Source organism: Erythrolamprus reginae, chromosome Z (assembly GCF_031021105.1).
Source record: "Erythrolamprus reginae isolate rEryReg1 chromosome Z, rEryReg1.hap1, whole genome shotgun sequence".
Classification (NCBI taxonomy): domain Eukaryota; kingdom Metazoa; phylum Chordata; class Lepidosauria; order Squamata; family Dipsadidae; genus Erythrolamprus; species Erythrolamprus reginae.
The window spans coordinates 718,874-744,323 of record NC_091963.1 but is presented as its reverse complement, the minus strand read 5'-3'; the positions used below and the strand labels follow the sequence as shown (position 1 = coordinate 744,323).

The 25,450-nt window shown below is 47.1% G+C and overlaps 1 protein-coding gene and 1 non-coding gene across 3 annotated transcripts in view; both read left to right on the top strand.

Annotated features, from left to right (window-relative positions):
- The window catches only part of SCAP (SREBF chaperone), a 47,842-nt gene that overhangs the window by 1,506 nt on the left and 20,886 nt on the right, over window positions 1-25,450 (top strand). For both annotated transcript variants that reach the window (XM_070729339.1, XM_070729338.1), the window contains exons 2-13: window positions 4,335-4,530; window positions 4,749-4,878; window positions 5,482-5,639; window positions 8,869-9,089; window positions 12,859-12,964; window positions 13,356-13,528; window positions 14,454-14,580; window positions 17,312-17,424; window positions 19,062-19,156; window positions 20,039-20,137; window positions 21,875-22,093; window positions 22,709-23,130. In XM_070729339.1, coding sequence (XP_070585440.1) covers window positions 4,409-4,530; window positions 4,749-4,878; window positions 5,482-5,639; window positions 8,869-9,089; window positions 12,859-12,964; window positions 13,356-13,528; window positions 14,454-14,580; window positions 17,312-17,424; window positions 19,062-19,156; window positions 20,039-20,137; window positions 21,875-22,093; window positions 22,709-23,130 — 1,985 coding nt within the window. In that variant the 5' untranslated portion in view covers window positions 4,335-4,408. The remainder of the gene's footprint in view (window positions 1-4,334; window positions 4,531-4,748; window positions 4,879-5,481; window positions 5,640-8,868; window positions 9,090-12,858; window positions 12,965-13,355; window positions 13,529-14,453; window positions 14,581-17,311; window positions 17,425-19,061; window positions 19,157-20,038; window positions 20,138-21,874; window positions 22,094-22,708; window positions 23,131-25,450) is intronic.
- Window positions 9,114-9,176, top strand: LOC139155037 (small nucleolar RNA SNORD109A). The gene has a single exon (XR_011557023.1). It is a non-coding gene; the product is annotated as a small nucleolar RNA SNORD109A (small nucleolar RNA).

The window sequence follows — 25,450 nt, the reverse complement described above, 5'->3', positions numbered from 1 at the left end:
TAAGACCGTTTCTGGGATTCACGTGTTGAAATGACAAAGTCACCCTGGATTCCCCCCCCCAAACATGGCTCAATCTTTTCTCTCTGACTGGTTGAGTCACCCTAACAACTTTCGGTGATTCAGGTGTGTCTTTTTAACACAAGTCCCTCGTTGAGGCTCAGTTGTGCAAACAAGGAGGGTGGAGGGGGGTTGTATGTCATTTTTTCCATGCTTGCCTCTGTAGCTGTGCTTCAGACTTTTCATAGACTTAGGACCAAAATTGATCTCAAAATCTATCCTTTCCTCCTTCCTTCCTTCCTTCCTTCCTTCCTTCCTTCCTTCCTTCCTTCCTTCCTTCCTTCCTTCCTTCCTTCCTTCCTCCTTCTTTCTTTCCTTTCTTTCTTTCCTTTCTTTCTTTCTTTCTCTTTCTTCTATTATCCCCCTTCCTTCCTTCCTTCCTTCCTTCCTTCCTTCCTTCCTTCCTTCCTTCCTTCCTTCTTTCTTCTCTTCTCTTCTCTCTTTCTTTCTTTCTTTCTCTTTCTTCTCTTCTCTTCTCCCCTTCCTTCCTTCCTTCATTCATTCTCTTTCTTCTATTCTGCCCTTTCCTTCCTTTCTTCCTTCCTTTCTTCTTTCTTCCTTCCTTTCTTCTTTCTTTCTTTCTTTCTTTCTTTCTTCTCTTCTCCCCTTCCTTCCTTCCTTCTCTTTCTTCTATTCTGCCCTTTCCTTCCTTCCTTCTTTCATTCTTTCTTTCTTTCCTTCTTTCTCTTTCTTCTCTTCTCTTCCTTCCTTCCTTCCTTTTTTCTTTCTTTCTCTTTCTTCTATTCTTCTCTTTCTTTCTTTCTTTCTTTCTTTCTTCTATTCTTTCTTCTTCTATTCTCTCCTTCCTTCCTTCCTTTTTTATCCACCTGTCTGTCTCTCTCTCTCCCCATCCATCCTCACATCTACTCTTGCTAAGTAAAAACGGTGAAGTAAATTTTGCCCCATGTGACCTCATTTGCCACAGTTGTTAAGTGAATCACTGTGGTTGTTAAATGGGTCCATTGACTTTGCTTCTCAGTAGATTGTGGAAGATCCCGATCACGTGACCCTGGCACTCTGTCTCTGTCGTAAACGGGAACCCGTTGCCAAGAGTCCGAATGTTGATCAACCCGCCGTAAAGACGTTGCAACAATCACTTAATGTATGTGTGCGGGGGAGAACTTTAGCAGGAGAAAACCCCAGTCCTAAGTCCGCTTTTTTTTCTATTGCCATTGTAACTACAAACGGTCACTAAGTGGATCATCATAAGTCAAGGGTGATATATATCATAATATATGAAGTAATTCCGTGTGGGATCCTGGATGCAAGGTCCTTTTAATGTTTGATATTCAATTGGGGTTTTTGCACGTAAATTATGGTATTTTTTTTTATTCCATGTGAGTTGACAGTTCCTGCCTTAATTGTATAAATAATAATAAAGAAAATATTATATGAGGAAATATGCTATTTGTGTCAGGACAGAGATAGTAATTTATGTTCTTTTGCTAAATTCTTTCCAAACCATGGTTGGTAAAGCTGTTGTAACCTTGATTTATGGAGCGGGATGGTGTAAGTCTCCAATTTTAAATCAAACAAACAGTTGTGTTATGTTGAGTTTTATTTAAATGCTTAATGCAATATTATCAACTTGGCATCCGAGTGTCACCTAGGCCAGTGGAGGAAAATTGTAAAAAAAAATAATTAAAAAATTGGAAATTATTTCTAATGATTAGGACCCTTTCTAAAATTTTTATTTTGATTCGTCAATTATTTTAATACCATTTATTTCAAGTGCTTCCGGGCAATATGGCATGTTGTGTGTTAAGAGTCGTGAGTCCAGTAATTTAATTTAATTTTTTTGGGTAAACTGTTTGTAGAAGTTTCTTCCTCCTCCCCACAAACCCCACATCCTGCAAGCACTGATGACGTTCCATACTCGGGTCCCGAGACGTCTGCATGAAAACCGACCGGCTCTGAGAGATACCACAACCCTCTGCAGCAGGGGTCACCTCAATATGTGCCAGTGGCTTTACCACTAGGAAGAAACGTGTGGGTCGATACAGGGCGTGTGTTTGTGTGTGTGTGTTGCAGTCAGTAATTCATAATGCAAGAACAAAATAAATGTCGATAACTCAATTACTCAGGCCTTTGAAATGGAAAGAGAAGCTATGCCCTCTCCTGTATTTCCGAGTTTTTAAAAAATCCCCAATGTTAAGGACTCTGGGCGGCCCGAATCTTTGATGCAAATGTGTGCGAGCGAACGGGCGCATTTCCAAAGGAATTCCTGAAACCAGGTTCCCTTTTGGGGGTTGTTTTTCTTTAAAAAGAAAAAAAAATCCTTTTAAAAAACTTTGTTGTGTGTGTGTGTTTACACTCGCTATTCTCACGGGAAGGGTTGCGTTGCATCGGTGTTGTGATATTTTAAGGATTGGGGAATTCCCAGTTGTGATTGTGGGTCCCGGAGGAACAAGCCAGGATCGAAGCGGCAGGGAGTCTCCTGACGGGGAATTTTTTAAAATATTTTTTTTTATTTTTGGCTTTCATCAGAGACAGTCCTTGACTTGCGGCCGCTGGGCCTGTGGCCGTGGCTGTCCAGGGAGGTTGGCCCTCCCTTTATGACCGTTCTACCTGCTGTTGTTGAGTGAATTGCGCCATTGTGTCGTCAGGAGGGGAATCACGTGACACAAACAGGCACCCCCGGATTCGGTGACCCTCATAAATATGAGTCTGCAGCCAAGTGGCTGAATTTTGGCTCCTGTGACTGAAGGGAAGGTGTGATGGTCATAACCCTTCCCTCCCTCCATCCCTCTCTCTCTCTGTCCCTTCCTCCTTCCTTCCTTCCTTCCTTCCTCCTTTCTTCCCTCCCTCCCTTCCTCTGTCCCTTTCTTCCTTCCTTTCTTCCTTTCCTCCTCCTTCTTCCCTCCCTCCCTTCCTCTGTCCCTTCCTTCCTTCCTCCCTTCTTCCTCCTTCCTTTTCTTTCTTTCTTCTTTTCTTCTCTCTCTCCCTCCCTCCCTTCCTTCTTTCCTCCCTCCCTCCCTCCTTCCTCCCTTCTGTCCATTTCTTCCTTCCTTTCTTTTCTTTCTTTCTTCCTTTCTTTCCTCATATCTTCCCTCCGTCCCTCCCTCCCTTTCCTCTCCCTCCCTCTCTCCCTCCCTTCCTTCCTTCTTTCCTCCCCCCCTCTTCTTTCTCCCTCCCTTTCTTTCCTTCCCTCCTTCTCTGCCCTCCATCTATCCATCCCTTTAGCCACCTTGGCCCCATCCGGAGGAGTGGACTCCAATTCCCAGAATCCCCCAGCCAGCCGCTTTGAGCAACACCCGCGTGGAGGAAAGACAGGTTGCCACGGAAGGGCTGGAAACCCCCATGGGCTTCATTGCAGTTCGATAAGATCAGGAAGCTTCTGATATAATTGTCCTACTGTCATGATGACACAATGTGTGGGTAACGTTTGTCAAGCAGGCAGCGGTTGGCATTACATTGGGAAGGGTTTATGGTCGAATCCTGTTTGGGTGGCAAGGCAGAGCGGAAAGGAGAGAAGGAAAGAAGGAAGACAAAGAGAAATGAAGGGAAGGAGAAAGGAGGAAAGGAAGGAAACAATTGAAAACAAAGGAAAAGGAAGGAAAAAGGAAAGAAAAGGAGAAAGGAAAGGAGAAAAGGAAGGAAACAATTGAAAACAAAGGAAAGGGAAGGAGAAAGGAAAGAAAAGGAGAAAGGAGAGAAGGAAAGAAGGAAGACAAAGAGAAATGAAGGGAAGGAGAAAGGAGAAAAGGAAGGAAACAATTGAAAACAAAGGAAAGGGAAGGAGAAAGGAAAGAAAAGGAGAAAGGAGAGAAGGAAAGAAGGAAGACAAAGAGAAATGAAGGGAAGGAGAAAGGAGAAAAGGAAGGAAACAATTGAAAACAAAGGAAAAGGAAGGAGAAAGAAAAGAAAAGGAGAAAGGTTCTCTCTGGAAAGGAAGGAAGAAAAAGCAAAGATAAATGAAGGGAAGGAGAAAGGAAAGGAGAAAAGGAAGGAAACAAAGGAAAACAAAGGAAAAGGAAGGGAAGGAGAAAGGGGAGGGGAGGGAAGTAGCCAAAGGGAGAAAGGAGAGGAAAGAGGAAAGGGAAGCAGAGGGAAGGAAGAGGGAAGGAAGAGAAGATTAAAGAGGAAGAAAGGGGGGAAAGAAGGAAAAAGAAGGGGAGCAGAGGAGAGGAGCACTTAAGGAAAGTACACGAGAGAGGGTCTGTTTTTCAGTCCCTTTGCAACTTCAGATGGTCGCAGAGCCAAACGATCGGCCGTGTCTTTGAATGAGGAGGGGGCCCTGACGCTTCTGGCATTTCCCCCGCCTGGCTTCTCCGCAGGGCGTTTCGCACTCGGGGCTGACCCACCGAACGCGCTCGTCGGGATGTCAGAGAGCTGACCCAGACCCCCAAGAATGACCTGGACTGAGACCCTCCGTGAGAAGATCTCCGGGGCCTTCTACAACCACGGCTTACGCTGCGCCTCCTGCCCCATACCCATCGTCCTCTTCACGGGCCTCTGCGTCCTGGCCTGCTGGTAAGACCCGCTTCCCCCAAGGCCGGCCTGGGGGATCCTGGGAGTTGGAGTCCGGTGTTTTTAAAGCATGGCGGGTGGGGGATTCTGGGAGTTGGAGTCCTCCCCTCTTAAAGCGTGGCAGGTGGGGGATTCCGGGAGTCCTCTGAGAAAGGAGAGTCCACTTTTTCTGGAACTCAGACCGGCCTCAGGAATTAATTCTGAATTTCCCTCCTTTCAAGTTACCCGTTGCTGAAGCTCCCACTTCCGGGCACAGGGCCAGTCGAGTACACCACACCCGTGAAGGGCTACAGCCAGCCCCCTCCGTTCCCCACTCAGCAGCGAGGAGAACCGGGCGAGCGTCCAGACTGGGTAGGCAGGACCAACCCTTTTGAGCCCCTGACCTCCAAACTGGGTGGCTTCCTTCTTATTCCTCCCTATCATTCCTCCTCCTTCCTCTTCCTTCCTCCTTCCTCCTTCCTCCTCCTTCCTCCTTCCTCCTCCTTCCTCCTTCCTCCTCCTTCCTCCTTTCACCTCCTTCCTTGTCATTCCTTTTCCTTCCTCCTTCCTCCTCCTCCTTTCTCCTCCTTTCCTCCTCCTTCCTCCTTCTTTCCTCCTTCTCCTTCCTTCCTCCTCTTCCTCCTTCTTCCTCCTCCCTCCTTCTTCCTTCCTTATGCCTCTTTGTCATTCCTCTTCCTTCCTCCTCCTCCTTCTTCCTCCTTCCTTCTTCCTCCTTATCATTCCTCCTCCTATTTCCTTCCTCCTCCTCCTCCTTCCTCCTCCTCCTTCCTTGTCATTCCTCCTTCTTCCTCTTCCTCCTCCTCCTTCCTCTTCCTCCTTCCTCCTTCCTCCTGAGATGCAGCTGATATCCGTGCCCATTCTGGTGCCATCCCTTTAGTATAAAGCAGGAGGGGCTGACCCGGCCTACCTTGCAAGGCTGGCTGTAACCCTCCCGCCCCTCTTTCTCTCCTCTAGTACTCCGGAGCCCCTGTGGCCTACATCCAGCAGGTCCTGGTGAAAGCCACGGTTTCTCCCTGGCCCAAGAACTTCCTGGCCGTCGACGTCTTTCGCTGCCCGCTCGCCCGGGTCTTCCAGCTGGTGGAGGAAATCAGGAACCACGTCTTGCGTGACGGGTAGGTGGTCAAACGTGGCGGTCGCTCCTTTGCTGGCTCTCCTCACAAGGGACACACAGGGCGCTGGTTGCGCGTAACGACCGCGGTCAGGGCCCCCAATGCCCGTCGCTCAGTGAGACAGTTGCTGAAGTGGGGCCCGCCCCGTTTTGTGACCTCTCTGGGTGCTCCCCTTAGCTGCCACGCGGCCGTTAAGTGAATTGGGTTTTCACAGCTGACTTTGAATAGAATTGGAGTAGAATTCTTTATTGAGTGTGATGGGACACACAAGGAATTTGTCTTCGGTGCAGATGCCCTCAGCGTACACAAAAGAAAAAGAGACATTGGTCAAGAATCCTGAGGTAAAAAACACTTAATGATGGTCATAGGGGTCAAATAAGCAATGAGGAAACAACCAATATTAATAAAAATCTTAAGCATACAAGCAACAAGTTACAGTCATACAGTCATAAGTGGGAGGAGATGGGTGGTAGGAAGGATGAGAAAAAACCAGTAATAGTAGGGCAGACAGTGAATAGTTTGACAGTGTTGAGGGAAATATTTGTTTAGCAGAGTGATGGCATTCGGGAAAATACTGTTCTTGTGTCTAGTTGTCTTGGTGTGCAGTGCTCTGTAGTGACGTTTTGAGGGTAGGAGTTGAAACAGTCTGTGTCCAGGATGTGAGGGGTCAGTCAATATTTTCCCCACCCTCTTTTTGACTTGTGCAGTCTACAGGTCCTCAATGGGAGGCAGGTGGGCAGCCACTGTTTTGTTCTCCTGTGAAGTCTGTGTTGGTCTTGTTGGGTTGCAGCACCAAACAGACAGTGATAGAGGTGCAGGTGACAGACTCAGAGATTCCTCTGTAGAACTGGATCAGCAGCTCCTTGGGCAGTTTGAGCTTCCTGAGTTGGCGCAGAAAGAACCTTCTTTGTTGTGCTTTTTTGATGACATTGGGGGATTTTTTTTGTCCCTCTGGAGGACGAAGGGGCCGTTTTCAAGGCCTTTTTTTGCTGGTTAGAAGTGTCGCCAAAAGGGATGGATTGTGAGACACCCAGGAAAGTACCCACCGTCATAAATACGGACCTGAACGTCGATCCCATGACAGTGGGAACCCTGAGACAGTCACAAGTGTGGGGAAACGGCCCTGATGGCACTTTCTCCAATGCCATCCTTAACTTCAGGCAGCCACTAAACGAGTGGCTTTCTTGGTCATATCCTGCTGCTCGCGATCTCTGACGGTCAGTCAATCAGAATAGAGCAGGAAGGGACCTTAAGAGATCATCTCTAGCCCAGATGCTGAGCCGGGAGACTCTTGACAGGACAAGAGTTGGATGGGACCTCGGAGGTCATCTAGTCGAGCCCCCTCAAATATTGGAATCCTGCTATCATGTAATCCTGCTATTCGGCAGTGTGAATGGTGGACAATTGATTGGGTTTTTTAAAAAAAAAATCTTTCTAACTTTTCTTATCTATTTATTTGTTGTTGGTTTTTTTTGTTTTTTTTAAATAATTTTTTATTGATTTTTATTACAACAGTAAAACATTCACGTAACAATGTGCTCAATGCTCATAGTGCCCACCACCATTCGTACCCCTCCACCAAAATGGGGGCATATTTTCTATATACCATTTTCACTTAAGAGCATAAATATTGTAAAGTAATTCTAATACATTCTTTGTTCCTTGGTCTCGAATTCTACTAGCCACATATCCTCTTACCTTGTCCCATCATTCGAGGACTCAGGGCGGCGACTCAAGACACATGAAAAAGAAGAACAATACGAGATAATCATCTAAATCCAATTCATTTTTTAAAAATGTACTAATGTATAGAACCCAATCATACCCACTCAAACAACAGCCATATGCAACATTCATCGGCCAGGGGCTGGACTCCAATTGCCCGAAGCCTGGCGACACAAGTGAAGGCAAAGAAGGTTGGGGCAGTGCAAATCTCTGGGGGGAGCTGATTCCAGAGGGCCGGGCCCCCCACAGAGAAGGCTCTTCTCTTAGGCCCTGCCAAGCAACATTGTCTAGTCGACGGGACCCGGAGAAGGCCGACTCTGTGGGACCTGACCATGCCCTGGGATTCATGCGGCAGGAGGCGGTCTGATGCCATGTTTAATCACTTATAATTAACTATTTTTATTGTTATATTGACATTTACTCTTGTAAGCCACTCCTAGTCCACAAAGAGAAAGGCAGCCTGTAAATCTAATAAATAAATTGATAATAAATAAATGTTCCCCCCTAGCCCTCCTCCTGCCTAGGCTGGCCACACTCAACTCCTGCAGCCGTTCTGCTTCCTGCGTTTTCGTCTCCGAGCCTTTAAATCCTCTTTGTTGCTCTTCTCCAAACTTCTTTTCCAAAGTCTTCCTTCCTTCCTTCCCTTCCCTTCCCTTCCCTTCCCTTCCCTTCCCTTCCCTTCCCTTCCCTTCCCTTCCCTTCCTTCCTTTCTACATTGGGACCAAAATGTATCTCAGGGACCGCCTTCTGCTGCACGAATCCCAGCGACCAGTTATGTCCCACAGAGTGGATCTTCTCCGGGTCCTGTCAACTAAACAATGCCGCTTGGCGGGACCCAGGGGAAGAGCCTTCTCTGTGGCGGCCCCCGCCCTCTGGAACCAAATCCCCCCAAAGATTAGAATTGCCCCCACCCTCCTCGCCTTTTGTAAGCTGCTTAAAACCCACCTCTGCCGTCAGGCATGGGGGAATTGAGACCCTCTTCCCCCTAGGCCTTTACAATTCTATGCATGGTATGTATGTATGTATATTTGGGGTTTTTTATATTAATGGGTTTTTAATTGTTTCTAACATCAGACTACTATTGTACACTGCTTTATTGTTGCTGTTAGCCGCCCCGAGTCTCCGGAGAGGGGCGGCATACAAATCCAATAAATAAATAAATAAAAAAAACTGGAATCCATCCTTGGCAGCTGCAAACCCAGAGGCTGCCTTGAACCATTGTTTGCGTCACTGTCACAGGTTTCTGCAAAGCCCACGGCTCAGGGACACGTCCGTGACATTTCCTTGGAGTGGTGTAGATAAGACAGCTTGTGTTTTTCCTCTTCTGATTTTAATTTTCCTCTTTTTTCACAGCCAGACTGTGAGCCGAGAGCGCCACCTCTGGCCCGTTGCACCACTCCCTCCTTCCATTTTTTGCGCGTGGAGTAATCTCGCTGTCGATGTCGCTAACAAAACCGCCTGTTCGCTTGACGCTGCCTCTTCTCCCTTCTTCTCTTTCGTCATCCAGTTCCCGGATTAAAAGTTTGGATGACGTCTGCCTTCAAGTGACCGACCTCTTGCCCGGCTTGAAGAAGCTTCGGGGGCTTTTGCCCGAGCATGGATGCCTCCTCCTCTCGCCAGCCAACTTCTGGCAGAATGACCAGGAACATTTTGGCGCCGACCCCGATATCATTAAAACCATCCACCAGCATGAACCCAAAACCCTGCAGACCTCGGCCACGCCCAAAGGTAGGGGTGAAGCCCACCTGAGCCAGAGGGATGCAGAATTGCTGAGGATGCTGAGAGTCCCTCTCTTGAGAAGTCAATTTGACTTCTATGCCCCCTGATCTCATGGGACTCAGGAAGACCCCCAAGGGGGCGAGGGGTCTGGTCACCTTGTGGGGTCTTCAGCCAAGTCTGCCTTGAGGGTAGGCCTGTGACTCCCAATCTTGCCAACATTATAAGAGAGGTGGACTTCAACTCCCAGAATTCCTCAGACAACTTATAGGGAGGAAAGAATGAGAGAGAGGAAGAAGGGAGGCAGCAGAGAAAGGGAAAGGAGCCTGGGGAGAGGAGAAAGAAAGGGAGGGAGGCTGCAACCTGATTGGCCTAGGACAGAATAAGAAGCGATGCACCTTTGCAGTGGGTGTGGCTGTTGTGGTTGGTTGGTTGGTTTGTTAGTGTTGTAGTTAGTTGTGGGTGGATTGGTTTACTGTATCGTGGTTTATAGTTGTAATAAAGTATTTTCTGTAAATAGAGGAATTGGAGAGATTCTTTAAAAAAAAAAATTTATTAAATAAATAAATGAAATAAATATAAATATAATACATGGCACATCAATCACACAGAAACATAGAACCATAGAAGACTGACGGCAGAAAAAGACCCCATGGTCCATCTAGTCTGCCCTTGTACAGTTTCCTGTGTTTTATCTTAGGATGGATCTATGTTTATCCCAGGCATGTTTACATTCAGTTACTGTGGATTGACCAACCACGTCTGCTGGAAGTTTGTTCCAAGCATCTACTACTCTTTCAGTGAAATAATATTGTCTCATGTTGCTTTTGATCTTTCCCCCAACTACCCTCAGATGGTGTCCCCTTGTTCTTGTGTTCACTTTCCTGTTAAAAACACTTCCCTCCTGGACCCTATTTAACCCTTTAACGTATTTAAATGTTTCGATCATGTCCCCCCTTTTCCTTCTGTCCTCCAGACTCTACAGATTGAGTTTATTAAGTCTTTCCTGATACGTTTTATGCTTAAGACCTTCCACCATTCTTGTAGCCCTTCTTTGGACCCCTTCAATTTTGTCAATATCTTTTTGTAGGTGAGGTCTCCAGAACTGAACACAGTATTCCAAATGTGGTCTCACCAGCGCTCTATACAGCGGGATCACAATCTCCCTCTTCCTGCTTGTTATACCTCTAGCTATGCAGCCAAGCATTCTACTTGCTTTTCCTACCGCCCAACCACACTGCTCACCCGTTTTGAGACTGTCAGAAATCACTACCCCTAAATCCTTCTCTTCTGAAGTTTTTGCTAACACAGAACTGCCAATGCAATACTCAGATGGAGGATTCCTTTTCCCCAAGTGCATTATTTTACATTTGGAAACATTAAACTGCAGTTTGCATAACACAATATATGTTGTGTTATGACAAATTGAAGAAAGGAGAGAAGGAACAAAGAGAGAAGATAGGAAAAATATACAGTGATCCCTCATTTTTCGCGGGGGATGCGTTCCAAGACCACCCGTGAAAAAAGAATTTCCGTGAAGTAGAGGAAATTTTTTTTAAAATGTATTTAACGAGTATTTGGACTTTTAAAATCCAACCTTTGCTTTAAACAGCCATTCTATAATGTTTCTCAGCTGGAACTACTTGTCATATCCTACCAGTTTCTTTAATAGAGTTACAGGAGAATTTTATGAATTTTTAATGGATTTAAAATTTTCAATGAATTTAAGCCCCCTTTGAAAACCTGTGAAGTAGCAGAACCGCGAAGTAGTGAGGGATGACTGTAACAGAAAGAGGAAGTTAGGAGAAAGAGAAGAGAAAAGAGGGTTTGAGAAAGAAGTGAGAAAAAGAGAGGTCACGCCCGCTATTTACCTGCCACTTCCTGTAATATTACGACCTCTGATTTAAATATATAGTTGGTGTAAATTTCCCTTGATTTTTACTAGTTCATTGTGTGGTGTTAGTTAGATTTTTGTAGACATTGTTGGTGTTTATCTAACAAGCAAGATCTTGTCCATGCAGTCAATATTTTGTGGTTTTGTTCGTAATGTTCGCTGTATGTCTAAAGCAGTGTTTCCCAGCCTTGGCCACTTGAAGACATTTGGACTTCAACTCCCAGCATTTGCTGGCTGGGGAATTCTGGGAGTTGAAGTCCAGATATCTTCAAGTTGCCAAGGTTGGGAAACACTGATCTAAAAGTTGCGTCGGTCAGTGTCTTTTGTAAGGTATGTGAAAAGTTTGCTTTCGTTTCATGCTGTGTTGCCAGTACATGAAATCGTTGTTGAACAATCTTCTTCAGGTCTTATTTTTGGTCTTAGCCAAAGGGACCGTTTCTCCCAGGCCTTTCATCCCTATTTTGCATCTCCACGCTTTCTATTTGTGTTACATTCAAGAGTAAAACTTCTTCAACCGGTTCCTGCTGCATTGTCATCACCGGCTCCAGTTCCTGAGTTCCTGTGTCACACATTCCTGTTCCTAGCCGGTAGCTTTCGAACGCAACTCGGACATGGGAGTATTAAGAAAGAAAGTGAGGGAGCAAGAAAGGAAGGAGGGAAGGAAGGAAGGAAGGAAAGAGATAGGATTGAAAGGAAATAATGAAAATATTGGAAGGAAGAGGAGAAAGGGTGGGACTGGAGAGAAGAGGGGGAGGATGGGAAGAACGGGAGAGAGGAAATGAGAATGGGAGGGAGGAACAAAGAGGAAAGAATGAAGGAGAGAAAAGAAAGAAGAAGAACAGAAGGCAAGGGAATGGGGAGGGAAGGAAGAAGAGAAGAAAAGAGCCATTTTTCCTGGGGAGAGCTGGGAGTTGAAGTCCACAAGTCTAAAAGTAGCCAAGTTTGGAGACCCCTGGTGGAGACCATCCCCACAGATCCTGGAGGCCCCTGCAGAAATTCCAGTCAACGTCAGGATCCCCTAAGTTGAGTGTTTTTTTTCCAGGTCACCCCCTATGAGATGGGTGGTTCACAGCCTCTGCAACCTTAATATGGGTGGACTTCATCTCTCAGAATTTCCCCAACCAGCCAAACCACCCATCTTAAGTTTGCAGAGGTTGAGAAACCCTGGGAGAGGCGGAGGGATGCCAACGAGCATTCACCGGGATCTCCCAAGTTGGGCAGTTTTTTCCAGGTCACCAAGGGAGATTGTGATCCCCTTATATAGAGCGCTGGTGAGACCACATTTGGAATACTGTGTCCAGTTCTGGAGACCTCACCTACAAAAAGATATTGACAAAATTGAACGGGTCCAAAGACGGGCTACAAGAATGGTGGAAGGTCTTAAGCATAAAACGTATCAGGAAAGACTTCATGAACTCAATCTGTAGAGTCTGGAGGACAGAAGGAAAAGGGGGGACATGATCGAAACATTTAAATATGTTAAAGGGTTAAATAAGGTCCAGGAGGGAAGTGTTTTTAATAGGAAAGTGAACACAAGAACAACGGGACACAATCTGAAGTTAGTTGGGGGAAAGATCAAAGGCAACATGAGAAAATATTATTTTACTGAAAGAGTAGTAGATGCTTGGAACAAACTTCCAGCAGACGTGGTTGGTAAATCCACAGGAACTGAATTTAAACATGCCTGGGATAAACATAGATCCATCCCAAGATAAAATACAGGAAAGAGTATAAGGGCAGACTAGATGGACCATGAGGTCTTTTTCTCCGTCAGTCTTCTATGTTTCTATGTTTCTATCTTTCAAAAGAGGCAGCTGTGTTTCCTTGCCCATCGCTTGGGGTGGGGTATCCTTCGCACTCACCTCCTGTTCCTCTGGTGTCAATCAGATCTCCTGTTTGGCGTTCCGGGGAAGTACAGTGGAGTGAGTCTTTATAACCGGAAGCGAATCGTCCTCTACGCCATCACTTTGGGCCTTCGCCACTACGACGCCAGGTGAGTTGCTTCCTGAGCCTGAAATAGGCTGGAGAAAGTTTGGGCCGGGTGGCGCCTTCTTTACGATGTTCCCTAGCGATGCCCCCACCTCCCACGTGGCTTTCTTTCAAGACATGGCATACAAGGGATGCTTCAGCTGGGCCTGCGGGATTGTCTGGGACACTGTGTGTGTGTTGTGTGTGTGTAGCATGCATATATAGGGGTTGCTATTAAGAGTCAGTAACAGATTGACCAACACTGCTGTATTAAGCTCGTTGTCTCTTTCCTTTCATCTCTGTGGGAAACAAACGGATGGCTTCTCTCTTCCCACCCTGGGCAGCTCCTTTGAGCCCCACCCAGGTGCCTGTGATGCCTTGTGGATGATGGGGCCTTTCCTTTGCTCCCGGGGCAGGTTCCTCTCCAGCCTCCGTGCACGGCTCAAGATGCTCCACCCCAGCACCAACAGCAGCCTGCGAGAAGACCAGATGACCCATGTCCATTTCAAGGAAGAAATCGGTGTGGCCGAACTCATCCCTCTCGTCACGACTTACATCATCCTCTTCGCTTACATCTACTTCTCCACCCGTAAGTTGGAGCAAGCTGCTTGGACCGTTCAGGAGCAGCAGTCCTTGACGTAGAAACAGAGAAGACTGACGGCAGAAAAAGGCCTCCCGGTCCATCTCGTCTGCCCTTGTGCTATTTCCTGTATTTTGTGCCCACCGTCATAAATATGGATCTGAACGTCGATCCCATGACAGTGGGAACCCTGAGACAGTCACAAGTGTGGAAAAACGGCCCTGATGGCACTTTCTCCAATGCCATCCTTAACTTCAGGCAGTCACTAAACGAGTGGCTTTCTTGGTCATATCCTGCTGCTCGCTACCTCTGACGGTCAGTCAATCAGAATAGAGCAGGAAGGGACCTTAAGAGATCATCTCTAGCCCAGATGCTGAGCCGGGAGACTCTTGACAGGACAAGAGTTGGATGGGACCTCGGAGGTCATTTAGTCCAGCCCCCTCAGATATTGGAATCCTGCTATCATGTAATCCTGCTATTCAGCAGTGTGAATGGTGGACAACTGATTGGGGTTTAAATTTTTTTTAAACTTTTCTTATTTATTTATTTATTCGTTGTTGGTTTTAAAAAAAATACTTTTAATTGATTTTTATAACAGTAAAACGTTCACACAACATTCCTTTCTTTCTAGGATAAAACTAAAGCAATCCATCAAATGACTTCATGTAGAGTTAGTCCTTGACTTATGACCGCAACTGAGCACAAAACGGTCTTGAGTTGGGGCAGTGAAACTGGTGGTCCGCGGGTTGGGTTATGAGCCACGAAGGCAAAAAATACCCCACGATATCTCACGATACATCACGTGATCCAGTTTAATACCCGGGGTCTACGCCTTCCGTTTCTCCCCGATTTGCAGCGAAGTCCACACGGGCTTCTGCGTCTTTGTCTGTTTGACTCAAAGACTGATGGTCCCCCTCCCCCTCCTCCTCTTCAGGCAAAATCGACATGGTGAAATCCAAGTGGGGTTTGGCTTTGGCTGCTGTTGTGACGGTGCTCAGCTCCCTCCTGATGTCCGTTGGGCTGTGCACGCTGTTTGGCCTCACGCCGACACTCAATGGCGGGTAAGTCACCTCACGGGAGCTTAAGGGCTGGACGGTGGTGAGCCAGAAAGAGCGGGTCCTCAGTCGAGCAGTCACCCTTCGGAGGGAGTCCAGACGACTGTTAAGGAGGACAGGTAGATATGATAGACGGACAGATAGATACGATAGACGGACAGATAGATAGGATAGACAATAGATAGATAGATAGATAGATAGATAGATAGATAGATAGATAGATAGATAGATAGATACATACATAGATACATAGATAGATACATAGAGAGAGACAGACAGATAATATATAGATGGATGGATGGATGGATGGATGGATGGATGGATGGATGGATGGATGGATGGATAGATAGATGATAGATAGATACAGAGAGAGAGAGAGAGAGATACACAGACAGACAGACAGACAGATAATAGATAGAGATAGAGAGATAGAGAGATAGATACGTACATAGACAGATACATAGATACATAGATACACAGATAGATACATAGAGTGTGTGAGAGAGAGAGACAGACAGATAATAGATGGATGGATGGATGGATTTGCCTTCCAAAACAGCTTAAAAACTCATCTTTGTGCCAGACCAGGGATTTATTTATTTATTTATTTATTACTTAGATTTGTATGCCGCCCCTCTCCGAAGACTCGGGGCGGCTCACAACACATGGAAACAAATCATAAATAATCTGACAATTTAAAATATTTAAAGATTTAAGAAAGACCCCATATACTAACAGACATACACACAAGCATACCATATATAAATTAACATGCCCAGGGGGAGATGTTTCAGTTCCCCCATGCCTGACGGCAAAGGTGGGTTTTAAGGAGTTTACGGAAGGCAGGAAGAGTAGGGGCAGTTCTAATCTCCGGGGGGGAGTTGGTTCCAGAGAGTCGGGGGCAGCCACAGAGAAGGCTCTTCCCCTGGGGCCCGCCAACCGACATTGTTTAGTTGACGGGACCCGGAGGAGGCCCACTCTGTGGGACCTAATCGGTCGCTGGGATTCGTGCGGCAGGAGGCGGTCTCGGAGATATTCTGGTCCAATGCCATGAAGGGCTTTAAAGGTCATAACCAACACTTTGAATTGTGACCGGAAATTGATCGGCAGCCAATGCAGACTGCGGAGTGTTGGTGAAACATGGGCATACCTAGGTAGGCCCATGACTGCTCTCGCAGCTGCATTCTGCACGATCTGGAGTTTCCGAACACTTTTCAAATGTAGCCCCATGTAGAAAGCATTACAGTAGTCGAACCTCGAGGTGATGAGGGCATGAGTGACTGTGAGCAGTGACTCCCGGTCCAAGTAGGGCTGCAACTGGTGCACCAGGCGAACCTGGGCAAACGCCCCCCTCGCCACAGCTGAGAGATGGTTTTCTAATGTGAGCTGTGGATCGAGGAGGACGCCCAAGTTGCGGACCCTCTCTGAGGGGGTCAGTAATTCCCCCCCCCCAGGGTAATGGACGGACAGATGGGATTGTCTTTGGGAGGCAGAACCCACAGCCACTCCGTCTTATCCGGGTTGAGTTTGAGTCTGTTGACACCCATCCAGGCCCCAACAGCCTCCAGGCACCGGCACATCACTTCCACCGCTTCCCCCTGACCAATGAATGTTTTTAGTATGATTGTTGAATGAATGTTAAATGGAAGTTTAAAGTAGATTTTAAAGTATTGTTTTTATGTATTAATTGGATTGATTTTACTATTGTCTCTTTGTATATGTTGTGAGCTGTCCTGAGTCCTAGGAGAGGGACGGCATACAAATCCAATTAATTAAAAATAAATAAAGAAATAAAGAAATAAATAAAGAAATGAGAGAGAGAGAGAGAGAGAGAGAGAATAGATAGATTCCATCTTTTCCGAGGTGGGTAAAATGAGGACCCTGATGGTTGAGGCAAGGAGGGTTGTAAAAGCACTAGGAAGCAGCACATAAGTCTGAGCCCTGTTGCTATTGCTATTTGAGGTGGCGCAGAGTGGTGAGGACGGCAGAAAAGGTTACTGGTAGTTCATATAACCAGATGTTTGAGCAGCATCTGCAGGATTGTCTGGGATGGTGCACATCCTCTTCACAGCCCTTTTTCCTTGTTACCTTCTCGGAGGGGGTCTAATGGTTTAATGGTGTGTACAGGTGTATCAGCATCAAGTCAATGATACAAAAAGGATGTTGAGACTCTAGTGAGAGTGCAGAGACGAGCAACAAAGAGGACTAGGGGACTGGAGGCCTAAACCTAGGAAGAACGGTTGCAGGAACTGGGCATGGCTACTTTAATGAGAAGAAGGACCAGGGGAGACAGGAGAGCAGCCTTCCAGTATCTCAGGAGCTGCCATAGAGAAGAAGGAGTCAAGCTATTCTCCAAAGCACCTGAGGGCAGAACAAGAAGCAAACTAAACCAGGAGAGAAGCAACTTAGAACTAAGGAGACATTTCCTGAGAGTCAGAACAATTGAAAAGTGGCTCCAACACTGGAAGTTGTGAAGAAGATGTTGGATGACCATCTGTCTGAAGTAGTGTAGGGTTTCCTGCCTAAGCAGGGGGTTGGACTAGAAGACCTCCAAGGTCCCTTCCAACTCTGTTATTCTATTCTGTTCTTATTCTGTTCTCATTCTTCTTCTTATTAATATTATTATTATTATTATTATTATTATTATTATTATTATTATTATTATTCCTTCCTTTCTCCTCCCAAGTTGTTCCACCTTCAAGGTGTGGCTCATCCTCTCCTTCCCTTTCCCTTCCAGAGAGATTTTCCCGTACCTGGTGGTTGTGATCGGCATCGAGAACGTGCTGGTTCTCACCAAATCAGTGGTGTCCACACCGGTTGACCTGGAAGTGAAACTTCGCATCGCACAAGGTAGGTAAAAAAGCGAAGGGTTTCTCCCCCCCATCATCCCAGAAAAAGCTGGCAAGGCCTGGCCCAGATAGGTCGGGTCTGCCGATGATGGTTTGCGGAACCTGTTCCTGAGATTCCCCAGGTCAACACTGTTTGGGGAACTCTGGCAGTTGAAGTCCACACATTTTAAGAGTTTCTAAGGTTTTGGGTTTTTTAAAGAAAAGAAACCTGCCGTATTAGAGAATGGCATTTTGATCTTTCTTAAATGCTGGATATCACTGAATGGGCTTTTTTGTACTCCTCGATTTAACGACCACCATTGGCCCCAAAATTTCTGCTGCTAAGTGAGATGGCGGTGGACTAAATTTTGCCCCCATTTAAACCACCTTCCTTGCCACAATGGTCAGGCGTATTGCCACTATTTATTTGCTTGTTTATTATAACAACAACAACAATAACAATCATTTATTAGAAGACTTGGGGCGGCTCACAACAATAACAATGCAATATAATACAAATCTAATATTAAAAAGAACAAGTTAAAACCCATTAGAATAGAATAGAGCAGAATTTTTTATTGGCCAAGTGTGATTGGACACACAAGGAGTTTGTCTTGGTGCAGATGCTCTCAGCGTACATAAAATAAAACATACATTTGTCAAGAATCATGTGGTACGACACTTAATGATTGCCATAGGGGTCAAATAAGCAATGAAGAAGCAATATTAATAAAAATCTTAGGATATAAGCAACAAGTGACAGTCATACAGTCAACATGGGAGGAAATGGGTGAAAGGAATGATGAGAAAAACTAGTAGAATAGAAGTGCAGATTTAGTAGAAAGTCTGACAGTGTTGAGGGAATTATTTGTTTAGCAGAGTGATGGCGTTCGGGAAAAAACTGTTCTTGTGTCTAGTTGTCTTGGTGTGCAGTGCTCTGTAGCGACGTTTTGAGGGTAGGAGTTGAAACAGTTTGTGTCCAGGATGTGAGGGGTCAGTCAATATTTTCCCCGCCCTCTTTTTGACTTGTGCAGTCTACAGGTCCTCAATGGAGGGCAGGTGGGCAGCCATTGTTTTTTCTGCAGTTCTGATTCTCCTCTGAAGTCTGTGTCGGTCCTGTTTCTTACTTAAAACAATCAATGCTACACAATCACACCACACTCAAATGCTACAAGTCAGAAGTGGTGGTGGGTATTAGATTTATTTATTTATTAGTCTTCTCTGCTGCCCTTCTCAACCGACTCAGGGTGTTGTTGTTGTTAAGTTATTCACACGCTTGGTAAGTAAAGAAAGAGAAATATCTGCCTCTACCTAGGATTGAACTCATGGCCTCCTGACCTCTAGGCCATCGCACCACTCTTTCTGCAGAACACCCGGGCTGTCATAGATATGGATCTTTTCCCAAGCGTTTGAACTTTGATCACATGATCACGGTCGTAAAGAGTTAACAACGGCCGGGTCACTCATTTTCCATGGTGTTGTAACTTTGGCCACTGAATGACCTTTTGCTAAGTCTGTATTGTAAAAGGTTTCTAATTTATTCTTGGGAAAGAGCCCCCCCTGCTTGGATCACATTCACGTTGGCAGCTGAGAAACCCTGGGGGGACGGGACTCTTGCTGCTCCCGTTGGTTGGGTCCATTCCACCTCTTCCATTCCAGGTTTGAGCAACGAGAGTTGGTCCATCATGAAGAACATGGGCACCGAGTTGGGGATCATCCTGATTGGCTATTTCACCTTTGTCCCGGCTATCCAGGTACTGGGAGGGGCTTCTGAAGGACAGGTCATCCTCAGCTTACGACCGCTTAGCCCCCCTTCCAAGTCCCAGCCGAGCTCCCGAGAAGCCCCAAGCGCCAACGTTGTCTTCCTCTTGTATCCCACCCCATTGTTTTAGTCCTGGTAACACGACACACACAGAAAAGTTCAAATAGAGCTGGTCAGCCCCGAATTCGGCCTCTCAGAGCACAAATATACTACAGGGAACTTCACAAATTGTGGACTTCAACCCCCAGAATTCCTCAGCCAGCCATACTTGGAGTGCAGAAGGCACGGGATTCTGGGAGCTGAAGTTCACAAGTCCTAAGGTTGCAACGTTTGGAGACTCCCTGCTCTACCACCCTGGCCCAGCTGACGAGAAAAGCCGATTTTCTAGAACTTTCCTGCAGGGAGTTCTCTATTGTGACTGGGTCTTCCTTCCTTCCTTCCTTCCTTCCTTCCTTCCTTCCTTCCTTCCTTCCTTCCTTCCTTCCTTCCTTCCTTCCTTCCTTCCCTCCCTCCCTCCCTCCCTCCCTCCCTCCCTCCCTCCCTCCCTCCCTCTCTTTTTCCTTCCTTCTTTCCTTCCTCCATTTCTCTCTCTCTTTCTTTTTTCTTTCTTTCTTTCGCTTTCTTTTTTCCTTCCTTCCCTCATTTCTCTCTTTCTTTCTCTTTCTTTTTTCCCTCCTTCCTCCATTTCTCTCTTTCTCTTTCTTTCTTTCTTTCTTTCTTTCTTTCTTTCTCTTTTTTTCTTTCTTCCTTCATTTTTCTCTCTCTCTCTTTCTCCCCCCCCTTTCCTTTCCTTCCCTCTCTTCCTCTCTCATTCTCTCTCTTTCTCTTGCCCCTTCCAAAAGAAAACCTTCTTGGTCTCTCTCATCCCTTCCAGGAGTTTTGCCTTTTTGCCGTGGTGGGCCTGGTCTCCGACTTCTTCCTCCAGATGTTCTTCTTCACCACCGTCCTCTCCATCGATATCCGCCGCATGGAGGTAAAACCCCAAACCGGGAAGCCTTTTATCTATGTGCTTGGAGAGATCTCTTGAGAGCAGAAGAGGGCATGTCCGAGTGGGGTTAGCTCCAAGTGGGGCGACCTCAATAACTTGGAGAAGGGTCTTAGAGGGCTAGCGGACAATTACTTGCAAACCTGAACCAGCCGTGTGCAGCAGCAGCCGAAAAACCAGCACAGTTCTAGGCTGCATTAACAGAGGGACAGAATCAAGATCATGTGAAGGGCTAATGCCACTTTATAAGGCCTTGGCCAATCTATGGCACGGGTGCCACAGGTGGGACGCGGAGTCATATCCGCTGGCACGCAAGCCGTTGCCCTAGCTCAGCTCCAATGTGCCTGTGTGGGCCGGCCAGCTGGTTTTTGGCTCACACAGAGGCTTCCCTCCCATCTGCAGGGAAGCCTTTGGAGCCTGGGAAGTGTGAAACAGCCCACTGGGCCCACCAGAAGTTGGGAAACAGGCCGTTTCCGGCCTCCAGAGGGCCTCCGGGGGGCGGGGGAAGCGGTCTTCTCCCTCTGCAGGCATTGAATTATGGATGTGGGCACTCGCTCATGTGCGATAGCACGCGAGCACGCTCTTTCGGCCCCCGAGGGGAAAAAGGTTCTGCGTCACGGTGTAAGGCCACCCTTGGAACATGACATCTAGTTTTGGTTACCACGATATTAAAAAAAAAAAAGTTATTGGACAGCCATTTGTCTGAAAATGGTGTCAGCATCTCCCGCTTAAGCAGGGGGTTGGACTAGACCAGGGTTTCCCAACCTTGGCCACTTGAAGATATTTGGACTTCAACTCCCAGAATTCCCCAGCCAGCAAACTGGGAGTTGAAGTCCAGATGCCTTCAAGTGGCCAAGGTTGGGAAACACTGGACTAGAAGACCTCCAAGGTCCCTTCCAATTATTATTCTGCTTGAACAGGAACAGTTTTCCCCCAAACGCCATCACTCTGCTAAACAAATAATTCCCTCAACCCTGTCAATTTTTTTATTATAAATCTGCACTTCTATTTCTACTAGTTTTTTCCTCATCATTCCTATCACCCACCTCCTCTCACTTAGGACTGTGTGACTGTCACTTGTTGCTGTATCCTTATGATTTATTTATTTATTTTATTATTTTATTCATTTATTCATTTCTCCAATACACAAATACATAGGAAGAAAAATAGACATGTAGTAATATATATAAGGGTAAAGTGAACTTAGAGGAGAGGAGATATGAAAGGAAGAGAATATATATGATAGGTGAGAGAAAGGAGAGACAATTGGACAGGGGACGAAAGGCACACGGGGGCACTTATGGACGCCCCTTATATTAATATTGGTTGTTTCCTCGTTGCTTATTTGACCCCTATGACCATCATTAAGTGTTTTTTTACCTCATGATTCTTGATAAATGTCTCTTTTTCTTTTATGTACACTGAGAGCATATGCCACTCCAAGTCCTCGCAGAGGGGTGGCATACAAATCTAATTAATAATAATAATAATAATAATAATAATAATAATAATAATAATATATGCACCAAAGACTAATTCCTTGTGTGTCCAATCACGCTTGGCCAATAAAGAATTCTATTCTATTCTATTCTATTGAGCAGAGGTTGGACTGGATGACCTCCAAGGGTCCCTTCCAACCGTTGTAGCTCCTCCCTGAGGGGAGAGAGAGAGAGACTTCCGGATTCTGACCTGTGGGTGGGCTCTTTTCTCCTCTTCCTTTGTCAGCTGGCCGATCTCAACAAGCGTCCTCCCGCCGAAGCCTGCCTCCCGCCCCCCAAACCCGGCACCCGCAGTCCACGCTACGAGCGGCAGCCCGCCATGCGCCCGGCTACCATGCATACCATCAACCTCCAGACCTCCTCCCTCCGTAACCTCCGCCTCCCTAAGCGGCTGAGGGTCGTGTATTTCTTTGCCCGGACGCGATTGGCCCAGAGAATCATCATGGTAAGGCTCGGGGGTGTGTGTGCACAAGGACCTTGGGAGTGGGGGTGTCCAGCCCTTCCCACCCCCCCAGGGACCTCTGCACTAGGGGCTGGTTGTTTAGTGCAGGGGCATTTCAGTGCCAGAGCCACAAAAAACGTGGCCGGATGTGTGCGGGAATGGAAGGAGACGGGGGAGACCCTCCCTCATAAGGTTGGTTTGCAGCCAGTCGACGTTCATGACGGACGCCCCTCGAGGGGCAAATAAATCTGGGCTTGGAGCGTTTGCGTGAAGGAGAGATCGGAGCACCTGGTGTCCGGAGCGGTCCTCTACGGTCCACTGCTTGAGCAGGGGTTGGATTAGATGACCTTTGCGGTGCCTTCCAACTTTTTTATTCTGTGATTCTGGACCCTGGGAGACCCTCCTGTTCCACTCCTCCCAAGAGACGGCATTCCAGGTTCAATCTTCCGACGGTCGGTCTGTCTGTCTGTCTCTGTAGTGTAGTTCATCCCTGAGGGAAGAGGCTTTAAGATGTGCTGACCAGAGAATTCTGGGAGTTGAAGTCCACCGTTCTTAAAGCCAGTGTGATGGATAAATGTCACACTAAGGGACTGATATAAACTTGTCTTCCCCCCACAGACTGGGACGGTGGTCTGGATTGGCATCTTGGTCTACACGGATCCAGCGGGCGTCCGCCTCTACCTGGCTTCCCAGGTCACGGAGCAGAGCCCCCTGGGCGAGGCGGGGCTGCCTGTGCTGCCGGTCCCGGGGGAGGTCCTTCCAACCAGAGACGCCAAGCTGTCCCTCTCGGTCTTCTCTGCCGATCCCGTGCAGCCCCCACCGCCGCAGCTCTTGGAAAACCAGACGTCGGAGTCCTCGCGCCGCCAAGAGGGGGAGCGCCGCGCCGAGGAGCCGCTGAATGCCAGGAGCAGGGGCCACCCGGAGGTGGGCGCCAAGGCCGAAGTGACCTGGGGCGCAGAGGACGAAGAGCTCTGGAGGAAACTCTCCTTTCGCCACTGGCCCTCGCTCTTCAGCTACTACAACATCACCCTGGCCAAAAGGTGGGTGGCGGGGTCTTTGGTGGTCTCGGAGCTGGGTAGTTTTCATGCGGACATTTCGTGGCCCAGGTAGGTAGCATCCTCAGTACAGAGAGGAAGGGAAGGAAGGAAAGGAAGGAAGGAAGGGAAGGAAGGAAGGGAAGGAAGGAAGGAAGACAAGGGAAGAGGGAAGGGAGTGAGGGAAGGAGGGAGGGAGGGAAGGAAGGGAAGGAAGGAAGAAAGGGAGGAAGGAAGGAAGGAAGGAAGGAAAGAAGACGAGGAGAGGGGAGGAAGGAAGGAAGGAAGGAAGGAAGGAAGGAAAGAAGACGAGGAGAGGGGAGGAAGGAAGGACGAGGGACGAGGGGAGGGAAGGAAGGAAGGGGAGAAGGATGAGGAGAACTGTTGTGTCCTATGTGATCTCTGAGCCAGGTGGTTTTCTTGTGGCTGTTTCATGAGCCTACTATGTGATCTCATCAGTGCTAGAAAGGCGTGAAGTTTGTAGCAATGGAGGAGGAGGAGGAGGAAGACAACAGTGGGGTCCTTGATGTTCTCTGGCCTCCGTGCTTTTCTTGTGGACGTTTCGTGATCTAACTAGGGAACATCATCAGTACTTGAAGGGAGTGGTTGTGGAGAGGAGGAGGAGGAGAAAGGGGGGAGAATGAGTTAGACTGGGGTCTTTGGTGATCCCTGAGTGGGGTGGTGTTTTTGCAGATGTTTCATGACCCAACTAGGGAACATCATCAGTGCTGAAAGAAAGGGTGGAGGAGGAGAGAAGGAGGGTGGGGGGGAGGAAGGACTGTGGAGGTCCCTTGTTGCTTTTTCAGCCTAGTGGTTTTCTTGCAGATGTTAACCTAGTAGAAGGTAGTAGGATTTGGGGAGCAGCGAAGAGGTGAAGGAACAAAAGTATTGTGGGGCCCCTAGTGCTATCTGACCTTGACCTTAGTTGTCTTTCTTGTAGACATTTCATTATACATCTAGCAAACATCATCAGTGCTAGAAGGCGTGGGGTTTGCTGTATGTTTATATAGTAATTGCTTGCCTTGACCGTTGGTGGGAAATGTTTTTGTTGGCCCCTTTTGTTAGAACTCTGTCCATAACGGTTGGGTTGGCAATATATACAAACCAACCATATGTGTTATAACTGAGCTATGTCTGTTTAGCTGAGGTGTTGCAGGCTGCCACAAGAGGGAGATAGAGTTCATAGCCTATTTCTCTGAGTTTCTCTTTGTTTCTCTTTGTCTAAACTACTCTTTTTTAATGGCTATTCAGGTTAGCTCTGCAATCTCTCTGTATTGTAGTTATGTATATCAGCTAAAATGTGTGTGGGCTTAATATCATTGCTGATTATGACAAAGACAACTGGTGAGAAAGACTATGTACTTAATGATTTTTGGATTGTTATTCTGGCTTATTATGTACAGTGATACCTTGTCTTACAAACTTAATTGGTTCCGGGACGAGGTTTGTAAGGTGAAAAGTTTGTAAGACGAAACAGTGTTTCCAATAGGAATCAAGGGAAAAGCGATTGATGCGTGCAAGCCCAAAATTCACCCCTCTTGCCAGCCGAAGAGCCCGTTTTTGCGCTGCTGGGATTCCTCTGACGCTCCCCTCCATGGGAAACCCCACTTCCGGACTTCTGTGTTTTTGCGATGCTGCAGGGGAATCCCAGCAGCGGAATCCCAGCATCGCAAAAATGAGCGCTTCGCTAGCAACAGAAGTCCGGAGGTGGGGTTTCCCAGCGAAGGGAGCATCAGTTAAATCGCAGCATCGCAAAAACACTGAAGTTCTCGAAACCCCATCTCCGGACCTCTGTGTTTTTGCGATGCTGCGATTTCACTGAGGCTCCCCTCGCTGGGAAACCCCACCTCCGGACTTCCGTTGCCAGCGAAGTGCCCGTTTTTGCGCTACTGGGAGTCTCCTGCTGGGATTCCCCTGCAGCATCACAAAAACACGGAAGTCCGGAGCTGGTGTTTCCCATGGAGGGGAGCGTCAGGGGAATCCCAGCAGCGCAAAAATGGGCACTTCGCTGGCAACGGAAGTCTGGAGGTGGGGCATCCCAGTGGCGGCTCTGGGTTTGTAAGGTGAAAATAGTTTGTAAGAAGAGGCAAAAAAATCTTAAACCCCGGGTTTGTATCTCGAAAAGTTTGTATGACGAGGGGTTTGTAAGACGAGGTATCACTGTATATGACTTTAGACTGTTTATCTGAAGATGTTATTTCTCAAAGTAAACTTTATTTCAAGCTAGTGTAACTATGTGTGGCTGAGTGCCACAACTCACCTCAATCTGAACGTTGCTGTGTGTGCACAACCTTGGTAAACAAGGATTACTCTGCTCACCTATTAA